This window comes from Gadus chalcogrammus, chromosome 18, assembly GCF_026213295.1.
Source record: "Gadus chalcogrammus isolate NIFS_2021 chromosome 18, NIFS_Gcha_1.0, whole genome shotgun sequence".
Classification (NCBI taxonomy): Eukaryota; Metazoa; Chordata; class Actinopteri; order Gadiformes; family Gadidae; genus Gadus; species Gadus chalcogrammus.
Genome location: NC_079429.1, coordinates 15556731 through 15583205, shown reverse-complemented (window position 1 = coordinate 15583205; position 26475 = coordinate 15556731). Strand labels below are relative to the sequence as shown.

The window sequence follows — 26475 nt, the reverse complement described above, 5'->3', positions numbered from 1 at the left end:
GGGGACCACGTGGTATTATCTGCTGTTATTGAACCAACTCTTCGCCAGCATCGCATCCCTCCATCCAACTCTCTGTTCCTTCTCCATGTGAATCAAAGGCTGGCGGCACGTACACACACACACACACACGCGCGCTTCAAGAAGAGCAAAAAAAAAAAACTATACCCTTTTTATTTTTTTATTTCTTTCAGCTGGAAAACATGTTTAAATATTTAGCACTTATATTCACAGCTGTTTGACACTTGTAATTCCTCGTATTACAAGTCCCAAACATACGGCGGCAAAGATCACACGGTCGCCCCCGAAACGCAGCCGTCATGGTTATTCACTTTGACTCTCTCCCCCGCCCTCATTGAAATAATAAGGAAATCATCTGAACTTTGGAAAATGGCGATAGTAACCGTCTGTGTTTGATATTGGAAGGAGAGGGGAGAGAGAGAGTTTCTTTTGAGCTGCAGCTGTGTTGATCCGGGGGGCTGTGTGTGTGGGGGGGGGGGTGCCGTTAATAACTTTGCACCGCCGAGTGTTTCCCTGCACTAAAAGGCACAACAAAAAAACCTCATTTTGGCGGCTTCTAAGAAGGTCTTTGTTCAGAATGTAGGTGTCAGATAAAAAGGCATACATTCATAAACAAGTGAGAGGGCTTCACGCCGGTGAACCTACGAGACGCACCATTATGCTTCTTTATTGCGTTGTCGCTGGAAGACTGCCGCACCGGATGACGAGATACCATTTCGATAAGATCCTGGCTTGTTTTTTTCCTCTTTTTTGAGAAGCTTGAGGCAAGCAGTCCTCACGTGCGTCACGCTCAATGTAGGGCTGTGAGTGTGTGTGTGTGTGTGTGTGTGTTTGTGTGTGTGTGTGTGTGTTGGTGTGGGGAGGCTACTTTATCTAAGTGGATTGTTCCATATGTCCTCATATCGTCCTTCCCTCGGGCCCCTTCAAGGAGATCCGTAGGGGTCGAGCCTCAATACATACTGTAGGAGCTGTTCGTTATGGAAACGTCGGCCATTTTACATTCTCCCCTCTCTGATTGTGCTGAAGCTTTCCTGTTGGGGAGTGTTATTATTGATGGAGGCTGTTTCCTGTAGGAGGGGAGTTTGTTGATAACTGGCGAACGCAATCCTGGAAGAGCGCTTGGCACTTTCATTTCCTTTGGAAATTGTTTGTTCTTGGAACGGAAAAAATCATGGAATTGAAGGGGAACCTAGACTGATTGGTTGATTGATTCGATTGATTGATTGAATGAGATGATGGATGGATATTGATCGGCACCATGTCCACAGATGGAAGCCATGGATGTTGAACCAATCTTGTAAACAAGCATAATATATGTCTAAATAACATTTTGTTTGCAACTTTAGAAAGAGCAGTCGCTCGTCATTTTTGAACCGGTTTTGTTCATATCGCTGGTTAATTTGCAGCGTCACTGGCGTCGGTAGAACAGGATGTGTGATGTGGTGGGTGTTCGGGGAACGCGATCCAACCCTTTTTTGTATTTTTTTACCTTTTGTTTATGTTCCAAGAAACGGTCCAAACCGGTACAAACCTGTTCCCCGGCAGGAGTCCCGTTGTTTTTCGGCAGAAGGTGGTGTTTTTCTTTTTGTCAAAGCGACACCACAGACATCAGTACCGACTGGCAACATCTGAAACGGGCTGCATTGTGTTTTCAGTTTTAATTAAACAAGTTGTTTGCCCACTACTTTTCACAATGTCACCCCGTCATCTCTCCAGTAGGCAGGGGTCGTCCAGCGTACCATCCCCGGAGATGTGCAAGGCGAACCCTCACCCCTTCCTTCAGGTGTTGTCACCGTCAAACCCCGAGACGTGCTATTCTAATGATCACACGCACATATGGTGTTACCGCCACCAGCCAGCCAACGCCGCCACCCCCCCCACGCAGCTCTCTCTCTCTCTCTCTCTCTCTCTCTCTCTCTCTCTCTCTCTCTCTCTCTCTCTCTCTCTCTCTCTCTCTCTTGCTCTCTTGCTCTCGCTCTCTCTGCCCTGAAAGACAACAGAATGAGGTAGAAAACGGAGGGAAATTCAGGGGGGTGGGGGAGAGAGGGGGGGGGGGGGGGCAGCTTTGAAGTGGCTTCCTGTCGCAGCTCGTCTGCCGGCCGCCGCAGCGAGACGTGTCACCTTTGCCGAGGGGGAGTTGGGGGAAGAGCGGTGTTTCGAATGGTAATGATAACATGCTAATCACCGCGGCGCTTTGAAGCCGCCACCACCACCAGCTCCGCCGCCGCCGCCACCGCCGCCACCGCCGCCACCGCCACGGAGCACTTCTACTGTCAGTATCTCGGGCTGCCGCGCGCCTCCGGGCGCCGCGCACACACCGCCGCGCCAACCGCGGTCGAGGTGCATTAGCTTAAGCATTGCATGCCAACACGCTACCCTCGGTTGTTCCAGAGGGGCTCATTAAAAGACCTCAAGCCCGGCACCCCCTCTCCTCTCCCAGTAGCGGGGAAGAGCTAATGCTAACACCGCCGGTGCGATTGCCAAACCCAATATTCCTGCACAAGCATCTTCACAAACGCCAACCCTGCGTCGTCTCCTGATGCCAGCCGTCCCTCTACCGGTCGTCCAACCAGCCGTCCACCCACTCAGTCATTCCAACAGCCATCCATCCATCCACCCATCTCTCAAACCATCCATCCACCCACTCGCTCACTCACCCAGCCACCCATCCTTCCAACCATACATCCATCCACCCACCCATTTCTGCCATTCCTTCAACTATTAAAACACATCACTGCAATTTTAAATGACATCTGTCAGTGGCGAGAAGGGAAAAAAATGAGAGCTAGCAAGGGAAGATGAGGCAGGTCTCTTTCTTTATCACCTCATCCTTCCATCTCTTCACCCCAGTTCTACCCTCACTCTCTCTATATCGTTCCCCGTCTCTCTCTTCCCCTCTCCCTCCCCTCCATCTCTTCCTTTCCCATCCCTCTCTGATTGTCAAACTTTCAAAAAGTGTCATTGACTTGTTTCCCTCTTTCTTATTTTGTGTCTCAGTTTGGTTTCCTCTGAGTGATTATCGGGTCTGCGTGTGTGACAGCCGGAGATTGATCCCGCCCCTCTGCCGCCTCCTCATAGGCTGATCAGAAGCCTTCTCCTGTCAATCATCTGCTTGTTTTTCAACGTTCAAGCTAGTCACCTCTGATAGTTCAGAATGCGTTAACATTAGGAAATCAGAAGGGTCATCAAAAATGTCGGGAAATGTTTGAGTTGGGAACTGCAGAATATTTGTTTTGGCAGTTTGGAATGGCAGCGTAAAATAAATTTGCTGTTCATTGGAGGTGACCTTGGTAAAAAACCTTCTTGTTTTTTTCACACAAAACTAGATCATCCAATGTAGGTCATCATAACCCTATTGATTATATTAGTTACATAAAATGGTGCCTAAAGATTGCAGGGTTGTACATATTTCTTAAATCTGTGAGATATTTGGATTCCTTGGAGCTCAGAAAGGATTTGCGTACATTTGAAAACAGCTTTTATTAAAACAGGTCATAAAGGTATTTTGTAAGGAGGAAAGTGAAAAACATGCATTATACAATTCCGACCGAGCGAAGTGCTTCTGTTTACTGTTTCAATGAGAAAATTATCTGTATACAATTGGATAGATGCACATAAAACATAAAACTAGGGCTTTTCCTATTTTTTTACTTTTATATGATTAGCCCATACCAAACAGGTCAATTGTATTAATCATACCGTGGCTGGAGTTTACATGGAAACACCTCAATACTAAATGGCTCTCCATGTATTCCGATCCCATGCCTGCACTGTCCCATTCATCAACAACCCGTTTTCATTATCATCTTCATTTGATTTACCTAGGACACTACAATAAAGGTAACCAAACAAAGACATATTTAAGGGCAACAGAGAAACGCGAGCCTTTATCTGCACACCTTCATATATGAACCCTGTGTCAGGCCCGCTATGTTGAAGCACTGACTGGGTAATTGGCTGCGGAGGATCCACGCAGACATGGGTAATAAAAGAAGATGTCACATCTTCTGCAGAACACTCCAAGGCCATCGATTAAACGCTTGGGCTTTTCTCTTGCATCTGCGTGCCTCGTGGAGGAATCCAGCGGTGGAAAGAACAGAAACAAACTCCTTGTGTGTTTTTCGACTGCGATATTGTCAGCGACCAGAACTTTTTCCATCAACAGGTCTCGTGGTTTCTCTCCAGAGTCCTCTGCAATAAACTTGATGCACATTTAAAAAACAGCCCCAATAAATAAACAATTCAAGAGCCGGCATTTCTTGATGCGTCTCATAATCCAGGGCTTTTAATGGACAACCTTGTCCATTGTTGATCGCCATGAATAAGGCAGCGGAAGCGAGGGGACCAGGGTGTGAGATTCTTGTGGTGGAGAGACATTCATCATGCCGTCTATTGCTCGATTATAGATATGAAGTCGACCCCCAGTGGAGGCTCTACTACCTGATTTAGTGCTTGTGTTTATTTTCTTTATTTTTTGGGCATGAAATGAAGCCAAAGCAGTCTTTGCTTTAGCGTGATACGATTAGATTTCATACGTCTATCGTCCAAACTTGGGGTCAAGTGGGTCCGGTCAGGGCCAGCCCGGCCCTCCTGGATCTCTCTCTCTCTCTCTCTCTCTCTCTCTCTCTCTCTCTCTCTCTCTCTCTCTCTACGCGGGGAGTGTTCCAGCACTGCTTTGTTCTGTTGAGGTTGTTGCATTGAACGGCTCTGAGGCGATGCATTCGGTATGGGTACCTGAGAGGGACATATAAGTAGAGAGAGACCTGTTGAAGCTGACTCACAGGTCAAGGCTTTGGCCACGAAGCAGACACATTATATTCCCCATCGAGTAATATCGCCATGAATGCATCGGTGTGAATAGATTCATATTGAACTCTGTGTTTTCTTTATTATTATTATTATTTTCAAGCTATATCCTTGAAATTTAAACCTAAGTTTTATTATATAACCGACCAGAGGAGGGTGAGGATGCAATGGGAGAGATGGACCTTAATAGCACACCTGCTCCACACACACACGTTTTTCTCATGCACACACCGTGACAGTGATGCAGTTTACAGGTTGAGCCTGCAATGGTCTCTTGTTGTTACCACGACAAAGACCGTTGTTCACTGCGAGGGACTCTGCATTAATGTCACCACCACCTTGTCTGTGTGTCTCACTGCCTGCCTGTCTCCAAATCTGCCTGTATGTCCACCTGCCAAACTGCTCTGTTTTTCTGTACCAGTATGCCTGTCTGTCTTCCCAGCTGTCTGTCTTTTTCTCTATCCATCCATCCGTCCATAACCCCTTGTTCAACAGGTTTTGCCTCCTCAGAAATGATGAACTGTCAGTCGGGTTTGCATTGTGTATCAGTTTGGATCCTTGTAACTTTATTGGTACCTCTGTGTGGTTACAGAGAGCCCATCTACTGGACAACACAGAGAAGCTGGAGAGATCTTCCAGGAGGCTGGAGGCTGGGTACCAGATAGCCGTGGAGACTGGTAAGTCCACTGGAGGTTTTTGTGTGTGTGTGTGTGTGTGTGTGCGTGTGCGTGTGCGTGCGTGCGTGTGTGCGTGTGTGATGTTCAACTGTGGGTGTGTGGTACACAGTGATGCATATATACGTTTGTGTGGGTGTATTTCTGTGAAGGATTTGGGTGAGGGAGGGGTTAGATGATGTGGGGTAAGATAGTGGCGGAGAAGAGCGAGCGACAGCAAATTGTCTTGCTCATACACAGACCTGTGTGTGTGAGTGTAATCGTGTATTTGGTGGGGGGAGTGTGTCTGAGTGTGTGTGTGCGTGTGTGTGTGTGTGTGTAGGGGAGCTTGGTATGATGGGGTTTGGGAAAAGAAATCCCACCTCGTGCCTTGACGACTGGTGACATTTTCAGGAGAACATCAAAGATGAGGGAGAGAGAGGGAGAGGTGTATGGACGACATAGTGAGCTCACATCCATTCCTCCCCCCCTCCCCCCACCACCCCAAGAAAATTCATGCATTTATTTCTGGGGCTACTAGTGTGTCTGTGTTGCATTTGTCTGTTCGCATATGTTTGCGGATGTGTTTGTGTCTGTTTAGGGATGTGCATGTGTTTATGTGTGTGTGTGTGTGTGTGCGTGCTCAGAGGTGAGTCTGTTTGCCTGTGTGTGTTTGTGTGTGTGTTTGTGAGCGTGTGATTTTCTTGCATGCTTGCAGACAGCAGGTCTATGGAAATAACCAGAGTCAGCGTTCCTCCGGAAGAAAATAAACATCAACTGTAATAACAGCCTCTAAATAAACCATGTCTGAAAAAAAGCTAAAGACAATCAGACACAAATCATGTTTTTTTCCCCTCGCTTGTTATCAAGGTAAGGTTATATCTTAAAATAGGAGAAAAAGGCTAATTTCGAACTTGAATAGATTGAAGCGGTTAGCATATTTCCCGTGTCTCTCTCGTGTTGTCAGTCCTCTCGCATTATGGAGGCAGAGCGTATTCCTCAGAGAGAAATCAAAGCCCCTTCTTCAAGTATCAACCGCCGTTCTCGGCTTTCCGATGCAGTTTCCAAAAGTTTGTCAATTTACACTATAATAGGGAGGTGGCTGGCTCACAGATTTAATAATTCAAGTCAAGGCAGGGTTGCACGCAGGCCACCAGCTTTTCATGTTCTTTCCGGGGCCCGCATTCACATATTCATAAATACAATATGCAATACCCGGGCCCCTAAAAAACCCAAAAGTGTTGTTTTCAGACGCGCCTTCCCAATCCTGATCCCGCCTCGCTTACGATCCCGATCACGCCATATCCACTCTCTCCTCCTCTGTGGCGTGCTGGTTCCTGCGAGAGCCGCAGCCTTCAGCCCCGAGCTCCGCCGTGTGTTCTTGCAGTTGAGTGGCCGGGTTTTGATGTGGTGACACCGGAGCCGGGGCGGGGACGCAGGTCACGGACCGGCCACAGCGTCGGCGGCGAAGGCTACCTCCAGGGCGCCGAGGCTTCCCTTTCAGCGCGAGCCCCGTCCGGGCGCCCTCTGAACCCTCCGCCGGCGCCGCTAACCCCCTCTCTTCCAGAGTGTGCATGGCTAGCTTAGAACAATGTTGTTTGACGCCGGGGCCCCCCCCCCCGCTATTCGCTCATACTTGGCCCCCGTGCGGCTCCTGCTGTGGACGGCGCGTTTTCGGGAAGCCCTTGAGTCGCGGGGGTTTAATCCCTGACCTCTTGTCTTCACCCTGGCCGCCCGGCGCACCACCCCGCGCTCCGCTGCACACCCTGAACACGCTCTGTGTCGGGGGGACGCGCCGGGCAGACGAAGGCCTCACAACACACTGGCTCCGGCAGTGTTGCAGCGGCACCACTGCTCGTTTGGATTGGTGTGGTTTATTATCAACTATCAATCCCCTAACTGTATCTACGTTTCTCAGTATATATATATGTGGTTATATTTATATACACAAAGATAGAGAAATAGATATTTAATTTTATACAGTTTTGATGGCAATTGATAATAAATCACAACAATCAAAAAAGAGCACTGGTATCATGAGTATATATATATATATATATATATATATATATATATATATGTAAACATTAATTTGAGTGTATGTTCATACATCCATGAACTCATCCACCTATATGCTTGTGTATATATCTGGTTGGGTGGTTGGTTAAAGGTCTCCAGTCAGACTGGTGTATTTGTGTCCTTGCTAACCACTACAGCTCTGAGACGGACACTCCCAACACAGGGAGGCTAAAACGGTCGTTAGCGCAGAAATTCAAAGGTGATCGTCTCTGTTCTCCACTGTGACGGGGGTGGGGGGGTGGGGGCGGGGGACGGACGCACTGTAGGGAGAGGGGCATTTTCTATTTCAAAGAAGTAGATGTGGAACAAAGACTTCCTCCTTTTTACATTCATTTTTCCTCCGTCCGTCAACGGTGAGATGTCTAATCACCAGGCACTACTGGGCCACATAGAAGAATAAGAATGACAAAAGTTAATTCAATCATTTATTATAAGCTATGTTATTTACTGAATTCATTATTTGACTTTTTATCTACCGATTTGCACATCTACTTTTTACTCGATTTATATCTATTTATATATATTCTCATCCGTATTTATCACACAAAGGGTTTGCCAAAAGGCGTTGCAAGCCGTCCAATTGATGAGGATCCCAGGGAGATATTTACCACCGGCTCCCCCCCCCCTTGAATCTAGCGCTCCTCTGTTTGTCTCATAAATAAAGTATACAACTTCATCAGCTTGTAGCGCGCACACTTTAAAGGGCCCCTGCGTTAGTGCAGTGTGGACCCCAGGGCTAACCCTGTTAAAGACGCTCCAAATGGGATGGGAGGGGATGCAGTGAGGGGGGGTTGGGGGCTGATGCCCAAATTTGGAGGCAGGCCTGGTCTGTAATCAGAGACTTGGTAGCTTTCAGAAAAAGGTTCTTGAGGAGGTTGAAAGATCTTTCGATTGCTTATTTGCAAATGGACTGCAGCAATGAAAATGTCAATATTCGTCTCTGTTCTCCTGTAGGATATTTAATTTTGAGATGATTATCTTTTGAGTTAAGTATCTGTTTTAATGATTATTGCAGATGATAGTCCACTGATACCATATAGAGATTTAGTTTCATAAACTGTTTTGCGCACAGTAATTTGACCTGCTGTAGCTGTATAATTATTTGATCTCCATCGTTCAGTTACTCTTTGCAGTTCATAAATACCTGACCGTACATAACTAAACATACTTTATAAATCAAACGTTTATATATACCTAAAGGGTTTACACACTAAACAGACCATGTTGCTACTGATTCTACCGATTCTGTTGTTTAAAACATGCGTAAAAGTGTAAAACAAGACTGCTTCACTAGTTTTGACTCCTGTGGCTGTACACTAGTTTAATTATGTTCAAGCCGTATGTTTGTATTTTTTACAAAGAGCAGGGGTCGAGGCAGTTTTAATGAAATTCAGAATTCTCCATGTTCATTAATTTTGAAATATTGTGTGTAGCCTTTCATACCTATTCCAAGAGATTGTCCATTACCAAGTAAAATGAGTAGAGACTGAACCAAGCTGGGTCAAGGCACACAGGAGAGGAACTTTTGAGAACGAGTTATTATTATTCATGTTACAAAAGAAACAAGAAACAAATAATTGCAAAAAGAAAAAAAAAACTCCAAACAATACTTCTTGACGATCTAAGATCAACAGATGCTGAGCAAGTCCCCCTTTTTCAAATCCTGTCACCGTGAACTTTTAAAAGGTTGCTTAATCACACCTCATTCATTCTTCTCACTGCAAACCATACACACACACTCACACAAACACACACACACACACACACACACACACACACACACACACACACACACACACACACACACACACACACACACACACACACACACACACACACACACACACACACACACACACACACACACGCGTGTCGGGGGTATAATCATAGTGTTGGAGCAAAAACAAGTCGCTAGCGAGAGGAAGGCTCCAAGCTAGCTAGAGAAAGCAACTAGCTAGCCAGAGATTAGCAGCTAGCTTGCCAGAGTGAGTCTATGCTAGACAAAAGTATGCACCAAGCTAGCCAGAGTAAGGCTGTGCTGCACTAGCCAGAGGAAGGCAGCAGGGTTAGCAGAGAGCTAAGAAGGAGGCGGTAAGCTAGCTGCTCTGCATCTTAAAGAGCCGCTAGGGCGCCATGGCGATGAGAGCGGCATCTTCCAAGGGCGACGGTCCCTGTGTTCGGTGGCCATCGCGATCGATGCCTCCAAATGAAAACAGCTCATTGGGGATTGATTTCACCGCCATTTAGATAAGCAGAGAGGGAGAGCGAGACAGACAGAGAGCGAGGAGAGTGCGGGCCCCGGCCCCCAGGGGGACCCCCGACTGGCCCAAAGTTCACGGCGTGGCAGGTAGAGAGCTGCACCGCAGGTCATCAAGTTGATTAGCACCCGGATAAGCTGATTAGACCTTGTCAATCAAAGTTGCCAGCGCCTTGCTCCTGATCCACTGGCCTTTCTACTCTACAGTCTCTCTCTCTCTCTCTCTCTCTCTCTCTCTCTCTCTCTCTCTCTCTCTCTCTCTCTCTCTCTCTCTCTCTCTCTCTGCGCGCTCCCGTCTGGCTATCTATTTATTTTTTGATAAATCATTGAGCGAACCGTCAAAGCATTAGCTAGTGCAGAGCTAAGCTAGGCAGCGCTGCAGTTGTCACCGAGGCGGGCCCCCGAGGCCCCTGTGATGATGTGTCGGGGCCCTATTAAAGACTACATCAATTTGTTTTACAGCGGTTTGATTCCTAGCTGCCGTGGCATGAAAAGCAAAAGGCTGTGTGTGTGGTGTTTGTTTGTGAGGCGCAGGTTGTGTGCAGTGCAGGGACTGTGTGATGAGCACCCATCTCCAACACGCCGAGGGAGGAAGAGGTAGCAGGACGCTGACAAACAAAAAGATAAACTGTGTGTGTGTGTGTTTTTGTGCGCTTATGCAGCCGCTTGTGTTTACGTGTTTGTGGCACAGGGTGTGTGTGAGTGTAGAGTAGAGTAGGGTGGGCCGGGGAAATAAATAAATATTTGTCGTAAACATAAAAAAAAAAAAAAGTGGCCACGGTTCCCTGTTTGATGCCGGCAGCGTCTTTGAGTCTTGCTGGGCGTCCGCGAGCGCTGGAGTGGCCTGGAAACAGAGAGCGCACGCCGCTCCCCACCACTCTATCTCTCCCCCGCCATCTCCGCCTGGCCTTCCTCTCTCCCTCTCCCTCTCTCTCCCTCCCTCTCTCTCCCTCTCTCTCCCTCCCTCTCTCCCTTCTTCAGTCTTTCTTTCTCTCGCCGGTCGCTCCACAGATCACACCGAGCGGGTCTTTTGGTGCCGGGTACTTAACCTCCTCCCGGCAAACACTCAACGCCGGTGAACCGCTTATATTGATCACTCTCTCCGCTCCTATATGACGCGCTGTGTTTATACACAACCTTCTGTTTACACAGCCACAGTCGTGTGTTTTCTCCGTGACGTTTTCAGACCCTCTCGATTTCTCTTTATGTTGAGTTTAATTTTGAGATTTTGTATATTCCATATGTCAGCGAAGGAGTTTCATTGTTTGTATTATGTTTGGATGGATATATATTGTTCATATATTTATGAAAACGAAATAATGATGTTACTTATATTTAATGTTAGGTATTTTCATAAAATATAATTATTATACAGATATAGTTTTAATGACAATGAGCAAAGTTATTTCCATGCAATATTCTACAATAGTTATTTTTATCGTCTCTTTCTTCTTTTTATCCTTTTGAAATATTCAGGAAAAAATATAGATAAACACCTTTATTCCCTCTGGAGTTTCCATTGAAGTTATTCTATTTCAAAATAAATAGCTAAATATCTTTACAATAACTAATTATAAAAATCGAATAATGGTAATAAAAATAAAATCCGTAATCGAATATTTATTAAGTGCAGTGTTGGTGCAAAATGCAGTGTTTATAAGCCATAACATGCATGACCTGTATAAGTCTTGGAAAATCTTTGAGTTACTCATGGCAGGCTCCACTCTTAGCTTATTCACTCTGTTCTACAATGTCGTTTGAATATTTCAGCATATTTTCTATCATCTCTATTTCATAAGGACAGTTTGCTAAAGTGGATTTCCTCGAGGTATAGCATAATAAATAGCGTCATTTTTTTGTGGGCTGATAAAATCCGAGTGTTGTATTGTGTTTCAAAAAGAATACGAAGTTATTTGATAATTGTTTGATTAATGGGACCGAGCGTTGAGACTTTAATATTTCACCACCCAGAGTTTTCAACTGCAGAGAAAAGGAGACTTTTATTTTGTCCTTTTTTTAACAAGATGCATTTTTTAGGAAAACCAAATTTTGAACAAGGAAAAAAAAGACGTGATTATAGAAAGTGTGATAAAAATATAACCGTGTTTAGATGGAAACTATATTTTCTCAATATATATTCAACAAACGCTCGCAACATATAACATTTAGCTCTCAGGAAGCGTGGCGGCGGGTGAGCTGTTTATCGCCAGCCCTCCGGGCGGATGAAAGACGCCACAATAATGATGTTTCCTCGCCTAATCGCGTCTTGTCAGCACGCCGTCTTATCGTGGAGAGGAAAATGACACCGATCCTATCGAAGAGCCCAGTCCGAGTCGGCGGCATGGGCTGCCTCCCCCCCCCCCCCCCCCCTCCCCCATCTCACCCGTCTCCCCCCGCCCCCCCCCCACCCCTCCCCCCGATCACGGCCGTGGCCCTCGCCATATCTAGCGCCGCCACAAACGGCGGGCGACGTTTTTTTTTTCATGTGGACTTCAAAAACGGCGCGAGTCATTAAAATTGCGGCCGCGTTCGGCAGCAGGGATCAGCGGCGGCGGCGGCGGTGGTGGTGGTGGCGGGGACGGGGACGGGGACGGGATGGGGGGAAGAGGAGGCTCGCTAAATGTGCTAATTCCATCTTCACATGTTTACGGCTTAATTTTAATCTGTTTGAGTAAGGGGGAGGCAGGGTGGGGAAGGGGCTCGATTGGTAAAGGAAGGGTTGGGGGGGGCGGGGGGGGTGGGTGCAATGAGAAAGCCCCGGACTGCAATAAATCGCCATTATCTTTGACACCCTAGGACTCAGCTTGCCCAAGGATTTGGGGGTCCACTGGCAACAGTGTATACCGAAGTGCAAAGAAAACACTGTTTACGCTTGAACTGAGCTAGCTAAGGTGCAATCTCTAGTTTCAGGCCGCTCTGACAAAAGGCCCGACTCGCACAATGGCTGGCTAGCATACGCCACCTCAATGGAACGAGCTGAACCAACAGACTTGAGTGTGTGTGTGTGTGTGTGTGTGTGTGTGTGTGTGTGTGTTTGTGTGAACACCCCTCAGCCTATTTGGTTTCCCCGCCAATCTCTGTATCTCTGTGCATCGGCAGGTGTTTTTTCCATTTTTGTTTTTTTTCCTCCGCTAAAATCCAAATCACAATGTTAGCTTAAGTTAAGTGGCGCTTCAGCGAGGGCAGTTCAGCAATGTAGTCTGAGAAATGTTTGGTGGAAATGAAAGTCGCCGTCTACCGATGTGTGAAATGTGTCAAATAATATCTTCTATGGAAGTAATTCAGAAAAAGCCTTTCCGACTACGATCTTGTGTTATTCCGACTTAATACCCTGTTAGGTCCATACCGAGGACACAAGACGATATTTATCATGTTAGCGCAAAATGAGGGATTTCTTTCATAATTAGACCTTTAGTGGGATATTAGCCTCTACAAGGTAGTGGTTTTATTCTCCTAACAAGGCTCTAGAAAGTAATGATCATACAGCTCATCGAAGCCCCCTGCTTTAGTCCAACATCAAACTAATTACTTTGATGTTTGAGTTTTTTTTATTTTATAATTCAACATTATGATGATATGTTTTTCGGTCAAATTTAATTTTAAAATGATCACGATGTTAAAAAGAATGATTCAGCAAACGTGTATTTGGGCTAATCTAATATAACATCAAATAATAATCATAATTTGCAGTGGCAAAATGTTCAATAAAAAATGAAAACTTAACCGGTAAGGTAACGTTATTACTCCCCATGTACAAAAAATGCAGGTCTTTATTCTTTAATACTGAATTATTTTATTAAATTATATTTGTTTAAAAGCATAATCAAGTCTCCATCAGAAATGTTTGATCATGATCCAAACTCGAATGCCTAAAATAAGTCTCAGAAATACAATAATATTGGCTTTATTTCAACTTTTTATTTATTTAGTTATTTATAGCAAAAACACCCCCTTCTAAACCTCTACACATGCAGAAAATAATGTGTGTTGTTGGCCTTTGGCTGACCCACAGAAAGAGTAAAGTTAGTGTGTGTGTGTGTGTGTGTGTGTGTGTGTGTGTGTGTGTGTGTGTGTGTGTGTGTGTGTGTGTGTGTGTGTGTGTGTGTGTGTGTGTGTGTGTGTGTGTGTGTGTGTGGGCTAAGCAAACAGCTTGGAACAGAGAAGTCGGTTCAAGAGAAGAGGTTTCAGAAGGAAAACGGGAGACTAGAGAGGAGCCAGGGCACCATGGGTGTTTTAAAGAGGTACCGGATCAGAGGTGCTGAAATATTAAAACAATAAAAGCGGGGGGGCTTTTATTGTTTTGCACCCTGGAAAAAGCTAAACAAAAAGGAGAACTGCCGAGAGAGAGAGAGAGAGAGAGAGAGAGAGAGAGAGAGAGAGAGAGAGAGAGAGAGAGAGAGAGAGAGAGAGAGAGAGAGAGAGAGAGAGAGAGAGAGAGAGAGAGAGAGAGAGAGAGAGAGAGAGAGAGAGAGAGAGAGAGAGAGAGAGAGAGAGAGAGAGAGAGGTGTGCTACCTTCTCACCCCGGGAGAAAACATTAGAAGTTTTAGTGCTGTGATGGTGATGATACAGCAGAATTATGATGCTAACTGAGAACCAAACAAAGCGCTGCAAATGAGCAGATATTTTTCAGAGTGGCTGTATACGTGGTACAACGAGGCTGAAGAAGCCTTTATTTATACAAGTCGTATTTACCCTTTCCCATCTTCTTGTCTTTTTCAATTATATAAAAACAATGTCAAACATCTGCTTGTTTTAAATGGGTACATGATGTACTGAAGTTGTTCAAAACAAATACAAATTGGAGAGACAAAACACCCAAAAGACCTCCTGTGAAAAACGGCTAACTTGGATTTTAAAGCAACGTTAGGCCAAGTGTCGCTTTTTATTCGGATGTAGGTGACACACAACTCAAAATGGCTGCTGGAGCCGGCAGCAGATGCTTGCGGACAACATGTTGAGGGGAAAGCTTAGTCGACGCGCGCGGGAAAGGTTAGCCAAAGCAACATCACGGAGAGTTCTGGAAGGTGGCGGAGATAGCGTTATTGACAGTTATTATTGTATTTCTCTGCACTTGGGTTGTCTCAAGCAAGGCGAGCACGGTGGATATGTCAGTTTAAAATGCAGGATGGGGGAACACTTTTACATTCTCAACGTCTGCAAGTTGATTTGTTTAAGAGGATCTCTTCCAGGATAATATTTGTTTTTGAGTTTTCCTGTTGACAGAAATTGTAGCCAAATGATCAATAATATAGCAAAGTAGAGATTCCATGAATTAATTTATAATTGGGCATTATATTAACATAATCTGTGAAAGCTTTTTTATTTATTTTTTTGTTGAGTGTATTATTTTTTGTATTTGTATTAATAATTCTACTACCCATACAAATTACTAATATTATTATAAATTGATATTATTATTATCCCTGCTGAATGATTAACTCAACATTTGTTATAAGTACAAACATGTAGTTCACAACAACACCGCCTTACACTTTTCATAATTACATTGGGTCATTTTTCATTCCTTTACTTTATAAAAAAGGGAAAGAATATTAATGTAAACCATATTGGTCATAAAGGGCCACTGAAGTGGAACTTAGATATGATATGCCGAGCGTGAGTTTAGACAGGGTGAGTGCCTGGTTTTCACCCAGTCTGCCAGTATTGTTTGAATAAAAGCAGTCACTGACCGACTGTTGTCACAAGGTTGCTGAAATGTATCGGCGGGCCGCCAGCGCCGCAGACAGAGAGATATAATGAATATGAATATGGTGAGGTAATGATGACAAATACGCACCACTATTTCCTTATTATGCAAAAATGGCAATGCGGGGGTTTGTAGAAAAAGGGACGTTATTATCTTCTGGTACTTTTGAATTAATTATGGGTTATTCTTTTTTTGTTTATTTTTTTCATGGTACTTTCAGTTTATTTCAAACCAAGAATATGGAAAAAAAAGAAAAATTAATTGTTTTTACGCCAAAGCTTTAAAAGCAATCCAATACATTGATAGATAAACTAATATTTTAACGTAATTGAATGCACTATCATGTACTACAATGCTACTTTATTCCACACATTAATGTTGCATTATCATGAACAATAATTGAATGTAGCAGACTGACTATTTTTATAAACCAACCTAATATAGGACTACTAGTTCACATTAATTCAAGTCATTCTCTTTAGACATTTATCAGTTTTATTTCTTTAACCAAAATCGTACCTATCATTTAATTTTAAATGTAGATTCCAATTAATTTGATGACAAAGGTATATTTTATAATCCAATAAATAATTGTATTGCAATGCCGCTAAAATCTAATTCTCGAAAAAAACGGCTTGTTGGAAGACTGCAAACATCTCATCAGCTACGATTTCTTTAGATACAATCAGTCGATGGGATTATTCCAAAAAAATAAATAAAGTATGTTTCATATTTGAGCGGAAGTCTTGGTTAGGCCGTAACATTTCAGGGGCTGACTCTGTGCAGCCGGGGCCGACACCCTGGTGTGTGTAGGTGATTAACCCGGCGCTGCCACCGCCGTCTGGCCACGCTGTGCTGCGGAGCTCGCTCTTACTTTGTGTTGTGTTCTGGTCCATCTGGTCCAAACCAGTCGGATCCACAGATGTTCCACACAACGACCCACGGCGGCGTCCCCCTCCCCCCACCTCCAGGGCCCCCTCTCCTCCTCACTGCTGCTGGGAGCTAAAGTGAAAGAGAAACTAGGACTTGGTATATTTTCTGAACTTAAAATGCCCTAAATCCCAAACTCCACAAACAGATCGATGGCCTCTTCCCTTGAGGACTGCAGCTGCTAAACATGCTCATTAGCTCCCCTGCTCCCACCCCACTCAGACCCAGCCTCACACCCCACCACCTCAAATACACCAGCACCACCACCCCCACTATACCAACACCACCACCTCAAATCCACCAGCACCTCCGCTACCACCACCTTAACCACCTCCACCACCACCACCTCAACCACCAGCGACACCACCACCTCTCCTTGCCGTCCGCCATCACCCCCCTCAACTCCACCACGCATAGACACACCATCATACTGTGTATATAAACAAGGAAGCCCACACATCAGTGACCTCCGTCTGTCCTTGCACTCCCTTTATTCATGCGTTGCCCCCCCCAGAGGAAGAAAGTATATCCCCCCCCCCCCCCCCACCCCTCTCCTCCTCCAGCGTCCGTCCCACAGAGGACGGGGTGCCCTCCCGTGCGGGACACCCAGGGAGTGAGGAGCAAGGCCGGGCGCAGATGTCAGCCCCCAACCCCTCTTCCCCCACACATACTACCACCCCCATCTGCCAGTCAGTGGGATGGCAAAGCTCTGAGTACTGCCTGTATGGGGAGGCACCCATAGCAGAGAGCTGTACCACCATTTTTTTCGTTGCTGTGTGCGTGTGTGTGTGTGTGTGTGTGTGTGTGTGTGTGTGTGTGTGTGTGTTGTTTTTTGTTGGAAAAGACGTTCTCCTGATGATATTTTACTTTGGAGTTTTTTTGCCCTGTGACTTGACTGTGCTTAACAGACACAGACTCTCCCTCCATGTTAAACTCCCTCCATTTTGGTTTGGGAGGGGGGGGGGGGGGCGAGGGTTCTCTCTCCCCGTCTGTCAGGACGGTTTCAACTTTGTTGTTCCGCGGCAAACAATTTAAACGGGCGCACATTTCAAATATGTAAACCATCAAATATTGGCTTTGGCAATCGTGGAAACTTAATTGGTCTCGTTCCATATCTCGCTCTCACTTTATATGGAAATCCCAGCCGGGCGATACGCTCGTCAGAATTTTAAATTACTCTCTGCATCCCCGTCCCCACACCCACCTCTCCCCCCCACGGTGTGACTGCTGCACCAACGTACTGTGGGGCTGGTCTATGGGCAGGCTGTCATCTGTGCGCCTGCATTCTGTTGTTTGGTAGATAGGCCGCGCCCTTGAGCTGCTATTGCAGGAGAGGTGGCTGCTTAGCAATCTCTCTCTCTCTCTCTCTCTCGCTCTCTCTCTCTCTCTCGCTCTCTCGCGCTCACTCTCGCTCTCTCTTGCTCTCTCTTGCTCTCTCTTGCGCCTCTCTCTCTCTCTCTCTCTCTCTCTCTCTCTCTCTCTCTCTCTCTCTACTGCGATCTACTCAACCTGCTGAGAGGGGGAGATCTCTGTGTGCGCACGTATCGCGAGAAACCACCGGGCCTCGGCGTGCAGGTGCACGTGGATGCATATGCATGTGTACACACACAATGGGTTCAGCCTGTGGACAGGTGAGAGCAGGAGGTTCCTGGAAGGAGTGCCAGCACAAGCAGAAGGCAGTTTGTTTATTTCTTTCTGTATCTACCGCCTCCTTTTCCTTCCGTCGTCAAGGCCCGCGCAGAAAAAAATAACGCACGTGCACAACCATGTGTGTTTCATCACTGATGAAACGCAAGCCCTGCTCCCGCACTCACTCCCATGCACGCACTCCCGTGCACGTGCTCTCCCATGCACGCACTCCCGTGCACGTTCTCTCTCGTGCTCTCCCGTGCACGTGCTCTCCCGTGCACGTGCTCTCTCGTGCACGTGCTCTCTCTTGTGCGCATGTCTCTGCGTCTATGTGTGCAAGTGGCGCAGGACACACAATCTCGGGGTCTTCATTTTGTTTCGACCGCATCTTTTAGGCCCCCCCCCCTCCTTTCCTCTTTTCATAAACTCCAATCGCTGACCGTTCCGTCGAAAGACTCTGAGGTGCCCCATCCCGTCCGAGTTATAAAAATAAATAGATATGTACCCTGCGTGATATATCTCAACATAAAACATACATGCTTGCATGCATGCATCCATCCATACATGTATGTATTAAGAAGTGGGCCCAGCTCCGCACACACACACACACACACACACACTCACACTCACACTCACACTCTCTCACACACACACACACACACACTCACACCCCAGTAGTGTGTGTGATCTGACGTGAGTCCGCGGTGAGGCCGGGCTTTTAAAACACAGTTCCAAAGGACTAGCTAACGTGGCCTGAGGGAGCCGGGCGGTGGCGTGGCGGGGCTGGTGGTGGTGGGGCCGGTCTGAGGTTTGATGTGGATCTGGGCCTGGTTAGGACTACATGCAGCAGCAGCAGCAGCAGCGCCACCACCCCCTGCATTGATGTGGTGTGTTCGATGTCTGCTTAAGGCTGGTGGGTCGTATCAAGGCTCTTTATTTCTGGCCATTTACGTTTTGTTTCATTCTGTTATCTCTGGCATTCGCTATATAAATAACTATGCGCTAAGTGCGTGTCCTTATCTGTCCCGGCGACATATCTGGCCCTATTAACATGCGGAACAGATTGGTGGTTTTGTTTGGTGTAAAGCGGATGGGATTTAAACCGGGCCTGTCGGTTTTTTTTGAAAGATTATTTCTGGATGAATTATTTTGAGTGAAAAGATCGCCTTTGTTATGTTCAACTAGTGAAGTATAAAGCACTAGAAGAAAGCCTTCTGGTAGAGAATTATATAGAATGTAAATATATTATGTAACACGTTAAAAACACAGAAAAGGTATCGTCAAACCTTGCATCTAATCTGTATACTGTGTTGCTGTGTGTGAACCAAACACTGCCATCAAGGTCAGCCTCATACACACTACTGCCCCAATCTATCACTGATCCCATAGATGGATGTGTGTTGATGATTTGATTTACAATACAGTTCATATTATGAATACGATATTGAGTACAACCCTATTAGCAACGAGAGGAGCAGACCAAACAGGCCAGCGTTCTCACGTCCAGACGCACACAGAAGAAATATCTCTCAACCTCAACACGTATACCTTTTTTTTTTTTCATGCTAAAAAGCATCACAAAGACACATCCACCTTCAAGGTCTTCTCAACAACACCCCCAATGATGGGTTGAGCCAGATTGGACGTTTAAGCAGCCCAGGGATGATGGCCTGATGGCTGGCTGCTCGGTGTGTTTCCTGCTGGCTTGATGTGCAGAGTTGAGCCATTTTAATGAGCTGTTTAGACTGGTGGCTGCCTGCGTTCTGCCTCTAATAACCTGCTTAATGCAAAATCACTATTGATGCTTACACTGCAGATGCACGGAGAGAGACAGCGAGAGAGGGAGATTGTACCTCCATATGCTTAAAATCATCATCATCATCATCGGCATCATCTGTCCTTTGGCTGTGCCTGCGTGTGTGCGTGCGTGTGCGTGCGTGTGTGCACACGTCTGTCCTATGACAACCCCCCCTTCCCTCCCGGGGAGTCCTTCACTCTCAATTTAAACGCGGGCGTCGTCACGACAACAATGGTAGTGGCACCCTACCTTGGCGATACGACAACAGTTAACTTAACAAGTTGTGATATGTGAGCGCCATCTTTGAAGTCATTGATACGAATGGTTTGGAGCATCTTTCCTGTGGAGTCGCTCTGCGCTTTATCTATTTATTTATTTTATTTTGAGTGCGGCGGAACTGTCAAGTTGATCCACGGCGCACAGCAAGCACAGGTCTCCTCTCTCCTCCCGTGATTAAAACAAATAATCCTTCTCTTTAGCTTTCATAATCGTAATCATACTCATCATTTTATTTTTTTGCTCTGAAAATAAATTCATTATCCATTTTGGAAAATGATGAATTCATCATATTCAGTGTTCTATTATGTTTGGAAAAGATTAATGTGATGCTGTGAAATGGTGGAGGACTGTTGATTAATGTGTTTGTTTTTCCTTTATTTGTTTATTCTCTCTCTCTCTCTCTCTCTCTCTCTCTCTGCCCCCCCTCCCCCTGATGTCCCTATGGGGTCCCAGCATGGTAAACTATAGGATGGACATATGGGGCCCCCAACATTAACAGCCTGGTCTCTGAGCTGTGTCAGGCCTGCCCAGGGCCACTCAGGCCGTTAGAGAGAGATGGTAAATGTCAGCTCAACATTGAGGACCATTAAAACCTGTTAAGAGGGATGGTCGCGATACAAGTGAACGTGACGTGTTTATCAGTATGGTGTTGGCCTTGCAGGCCCGGGTAGAGAGAGGGTCGCTTACATGGTTGTCTTGTGCTAACCGTGAGCTGATGGGCTTTTAACCAGTCGCAGGCTCATTTGATGTAATGTTTTTTTCACTTTGCATGCTATTTACTCCATGCTGATGCATGCATAAATAGGCAGGGTATAGACAAGTAGATTGATGATGTCTAGACATGTAGATTATCCTTCCACCATTGTTTGACTATACTGCTTATATATATATATATATATATATATATATATATATATATATATATATATAGCTGATTTGATATTATATTATAATGCAATGTTACAGTTAAACAATGATTCATAATTTCAGAACCTAAAGCGGATGTGAACCAAAATCGTTATTTGTTTTACTTGGTAATATGTCTTTGATTGTCAACATAGGCAGCAATGCCATTTTGTCAGTGTTTATTGTCATTCAAATAATTCAGAATGGAACAAAAACCTCTGAATGCATGCAGCGTTCTTTTGTGACGTGGGCGTATGTTTTTCTCCTTAATTTTGCTAATTATCTGTTGTGTTTTGGGTTCCAATCTAGTTAGCGTGTGCGTGTTTTGGGTTCAGGTCTAGTTGGTGAGTGTGTTTTGGCTTCAGGGCTAGTTGGCGTGTGCGTGATTTGGGTTCAAGTCTAATTGGCGTGTATGTGTTTTGGGTTCAAGTATATTTGGCGTATGAGTTTTGGGGGGTCTTCCTGATTCTGCACGTGTTTCGGGATCGGTCTGATTTGGTGTGTGTGTGTTTCGGGGTTGGACTGATTTGCGTTGTGTGTGTGTAGTGACAGTGGGCCAAACATCGTGGACCACCTGGATGTGTTTGGACCAAACAAGGAGAACCCCTGGGTATGTCCGCGACCCCTTATGTCCCCCGGCCCCACGGGGGTCCCCCATGCCACGAACAGGAAGTTCCTCTTCACATGTCACACCTGAGGTCCGGCCCCCAGACGGAGACTGACCTCTCTTCCTCATCTCCACCTCTCTCTATATCACTCCCTCTGTCTGTATCCCTCTCCCTTTCTCACCTTATTACCTCTTCATCTTTATAGCTCTCTCTCTCTCTTTTCTCTCAACCTCTCTTTTGCTATCTGCATGTCTCTCTGTTTGTCTCCCTCTTTTTCCTGTTTCTCTTTATCTCTTCTGTGTTCCACTCTTTTTCTCACTCTTTCTCACTCCTCCACCTCTCTCTCCCCCTCTCTAGCTCCTCTCTAGATCCTCTTTAACTCCCCCCCCTCCCTCCCAGACGGTGTCCTGCCCTACATTTTCTCTCCTGAACCGTTTGATGTGCGCTACGTTAGGCCTTTTCATGTGTTTGTGTCGGGAGCACTCCCCTTTGCTCTGTCCTCCTCATGTTTATGAATATACATTTCACAAACAAGCCATCAAGCTAATGGCCAGCACTCCTGTGTTAGCTTTGCTACCGCTACGCCGCTAGAGGAATCGCTACTCCTCTTTCAGACGCCTTTGACCAAATCCTGTTTTCTTTTGCCGTTATCTTTCTGAAGAATGGATGGAGCAGAGCTGAAAAGAGGTCGATAGAGTGTGTTATCTCGTTGGTTTTTCTGCGTCCTCGTCAGGAGGAGATTGTGTCGTAACCAACGTAAACATGTCGTGTTTATTTTCTGTTAGTGTGTTGTGTGACATTCGTTTTTTTTATATTGTACAATATGAGATTGGTCTTTTTTGTTTTCCACAGATTTAATCATCAACTGCAAAAACCTTCTGTAAACTGCCGTTTTCTTATAATTGTACAACTAATCATTAGCATGACATAGATGGTTACCATGAAGATCTAACTCGAGTTAATGAGTAAAAGAAGCAATTAACTGAGAAGATTGAGTTGCACTAAGGCGCCTTATGATATTGACCCACTGTTCTCAAAGGTGAACTAAAACCTACTTATTATCCAACACAAACACATGCAGTGGTCTGAGAAGACTAATTAGTAAGTATATTTGACTTTCGCCTGGCTGTGTGTGTGTGTGTGTGTGTGTGCGTGTGCGTGTGCGTGTGGATAAGGGCCATTTGTGCTGGAGCCCTGATGGAGGTTAGATTTTCTGTGACAACTGGACCAGAGTAATCAAAATGTGTTAATAATCCCTTCAAAGCGTTTGGCGGTGCATCAGTGGGCTCAAATCCCCCCCTCTAGACCCTGATGGCGTCCCCACTGCCTCCCCCACCTCACACACACACACACACACACACGCCCCTCCCCCATACCCTCGCTCAGCCCCACTCTTATCTCACCATCACATTTTCTCACCTTTCTCTCCTTTTTTGTCTTGTTTCAACAGACAAACTTCTTGGGTCACTATGTTTAGTTTTTCTTTCATTGCGTTTGGTTTCCTCGTGTACAGACCAACACAAACGTATCTCGGTCAGATCTCGACCGGTCTTTACATTTGTAACAGTTGACGTCTCCGGGCGTTGGAGTGGCGTTCAGCCACCAGTAGGGGGCGTTCTTCAGAGTCCCCTTACGTTCAGAGCTTCAGGGACCACTCCGGTTCAGACTGTATTGGTTCTGCTAAGTTTCTGCCCTTGTTTGAGGATTAACACAAAAGGTCAAAGGTCACCGAGATGGACAGATGGGCGTCTATAGGTTCTCACTATGCGTTTTTTCTCGTCCAGCCCTGAAAGGGATTTGAGCATTTAGATCAATGGAGCCGCGATCAATATGCATGGTGGTGGAGGAAACGCCGGCCAAAAAGTTTGATTGCATGAATATTGATCAAAGAGGGGTGAGAGGAGCTGGAAGGCTATTGATTCGATCGTGGATTTTTTTGACTAGCTTGTTTCATTTTCGCTCGTCCAGATGTTTCGGAGGTAGTATGCGCCCACACGGAAACACAGTCCGCAACGCGTCCTCGCCAAGCCCGAGACAAGGCGTGTTTAGTCTACGATCATAGTTTGTTTTTCCCCAGATACCATTTCGTCTTTCGAGAAACAGTGGTTACATTTTGATCAGGTTTTATTTTTTCGAATTGAATGCGAGAATGCGAGAATGCTAACCGATAATGTGTTGGATACATATTGCCAGCAGCTGTCAGTGGGAAAGTGATTTGCCCCTGACTAGGCGCTCAGCTCTCTGGGACAGCTAGCTAGCGCCGCTGTGAGCGCTAGCGGACTCATTGACTTTCTAATGATTTGCGGCCATGCTAGTAGCGCACGGTTAGCTTGGTCGCAGGTTGCTAGCCCCCCAGCAGCAGACTCACCAATTAACCCATGGCTATCAACTCACCCATAGACCTGTATTCTCCCGGTCTGTCAGAACACATTACAGAGGGAGGGAGAGAGATGGAAAAATAAATGGAGGGGGGGGGGGGGGAGAAATGGATAGAAGGGGAAGAGCTGAAGAGAAAGTGTGAGCGAGAGGGGGGAGAGTATGAGCGAAGGGGGGAGAGAGAGGGAGGGAGAATGGGAGTGTGTGAGAGACTAGATTCTCCTCTTCCCCTCGTCTTCCTCTAACTGCCCTCTTGGTCTTTCTGTCTTTTCTTTTTTCTGTCTCTCGTTCTCTCGTTCTCTCTCTATCTTTGTTATTCTCTCTCTCTTTCTCATTCTTTCTCCCTCGTTCTACCCGTTCTCTCTCTCTCTCTCTCCCTCTGGCTCTCTCTTTCTTTTCTCCTCTAACTCTCTGTGACGAAGAGGGAAGCGTCGAGAAGAGAATGAAGGAAGGGGACAAAAAGGAGAGCAATAACAGAAGTGTGAGAGAGCGAGCCTGTGACCTTTGACTCGAGAGCTTCCAGTTGTGGTTTGTGTTGGATGGGTATTGATGTTTTTCTCTAAACTTTGGGGAGACTGGGATGAGGGCGAGTCAGAGAAGAGGAGAGAGAAGCGACAGAAGGAGAGAAAGAGGAGAAGAAGAGGAGAGCGCAAAAGAGGAGGGGAGAGGGAGGCACCAGAGCCGAGGGGAGAGGAGAGGAGAGGAGAGAGAGCGTGAAGGGAGAGGAGAGCGAGTTTCCTTTGATGACCCACACACTTGTTGTGGAGATGGAAAGAGAAGGCCTACTGACCTCCTCGGGTCCCAACAGCTATGGAGATGTGTTCAGAGATTGAATGGAGCGGGGGGTGATGGTGTTTGGAGATGGCTTGCATGTAAAGCTTAACGTCCGCATGAAGCAGCAACACACTCTTTTCCATTCTCTGAACCTCGGTCTCGTAGCATGTTGATGTTAATTACCTATAAAGCGGCAATGCAAAGGATGTTGACTGTGTGCTACGGCATGAATGATGGAGCGTCTTAGAACGCCCCTGTGCTGCTTCAGGCACTTTGACCTTTCAACTCTGGCTGTTTTATTCCTGGTCCTGACATAAGATTCCTATATTCTTTACCAGAAGCTAAACTAATAGCTAAACCAAATAATGTGTGTGTGTGTGTGTGTGTGTGTGTGTGTGTGTGTGTGTGTGTGTGTGTGTGTGTGTGTGTGTGTGTGTGTGTGTGTGTGTGTGTGTGTGTGTGTGTGTGTGTGTGACTGTGTGTGTGACTGTTTGTGTGAGTGATATCGTTTTCGTGCATCAGTGTATGGTTTTTGTTTGTGTGTGTCTTGCGTTTGCGTGTGTGATTGATAGAGTTTGCTATGTAGATGTGTGTGATTGATAGATTTAGGTGTGTGTGTGTGCATGTGATTGATAGGTTTCTTCTCTCTGGAGAGAAGTGCTTGTCAAAGGAAGATCTTGTCCAACAAGAAATCAAAAAAAAAAAGACAAAAATATTTCTGCTGGTTAATCCAGCCAGCAGAGGATAGATCATTTATTTATGGCACTTTGGGGCGTGTTATTTACATAATGGGGGGGTAGGGGCCATGGTGCCTGGTTGGGGACGGGGGTATCAGAAGGGGGGGCGGTGGGGGTGTCATGGAAAGACAACAAAATGACAGCCACACCAGAATCACCTGAGGGCACACGCCAACACAACAAATCAGTGTCACACTCCTGTACACCGGCCCTGTGGGCTTTCTGCTCCGACTTACACACACACACACACACACACACACACACACACACACGCAAGCATTCACACACGCACACACACACACACACACCCCCACATACACACACATACACAAATCCAAACGCACACACACCCTCGAGCAGTCACACACACTGCGAGAACCACACAAACACACACACACATAAACAAACTTTGACACACACTCTGACACATACACAGGCACACTCAAACAAACTCACAAACAAACAAAACACATTCCCATCCACCATATGTTGTTAATTACACTGCTTTGACTCGGCATTTTTCAAACAGAATTTTAAACTAACCCACACACACGCACACGCACACGCACACGCACACACACACACCAACGCTCGACACCATCACAACGATACATTCACACGTGGACCTCGGCGCCCGCCCGCCCCCCAGCCCTGAGCCGCCGGACGCCACCGCGGCGACAGCGTCAGCCGTTTGAAGGGCCCGCCTCTGATCCGAACACGGCGCGGATCACACCCAGCGGTCAGACTCACAGCGGGGAGGGGGTGGGCGGGGGGGGAGGGACGGCAGACGTGGGGGCGGGTCGCCACGTGACCGACGCCCGGTCCAACCAGCACGAGGCCAGCGGCTCTGTTTGATGTTCCTTTGATTAGCCGAGGCTTCAATGGGTTGAAAGCCACGTGATTGGTTTACGCTGCGG

General features: G+C 46.2%; 1 protein-coding gene across 2 annotated transcripts in view; it reads left to right on the top strand.

Annotated features, from left to right (window-relative positions):
- Positions 1–26475, top strand: part of vti1a (vesicle transport through interaction with t-SNAREs 1A) — a 116288-nt gene that overhangs the window by 29526 nt on the left and 60287 nt on the right. For both annotated transcript variants that reach the window (XM_056577037.1, XM_056577038.1), the window contains exon 5: positions 5417–5501. In XM_056577037.1, coding sequence (XP_056433012.1) covers positions 5417–5501 — 85 coding nt within the window. The remainder of the gene's footprint in view (positions 1–5416; positions 5502–26475) is intronic.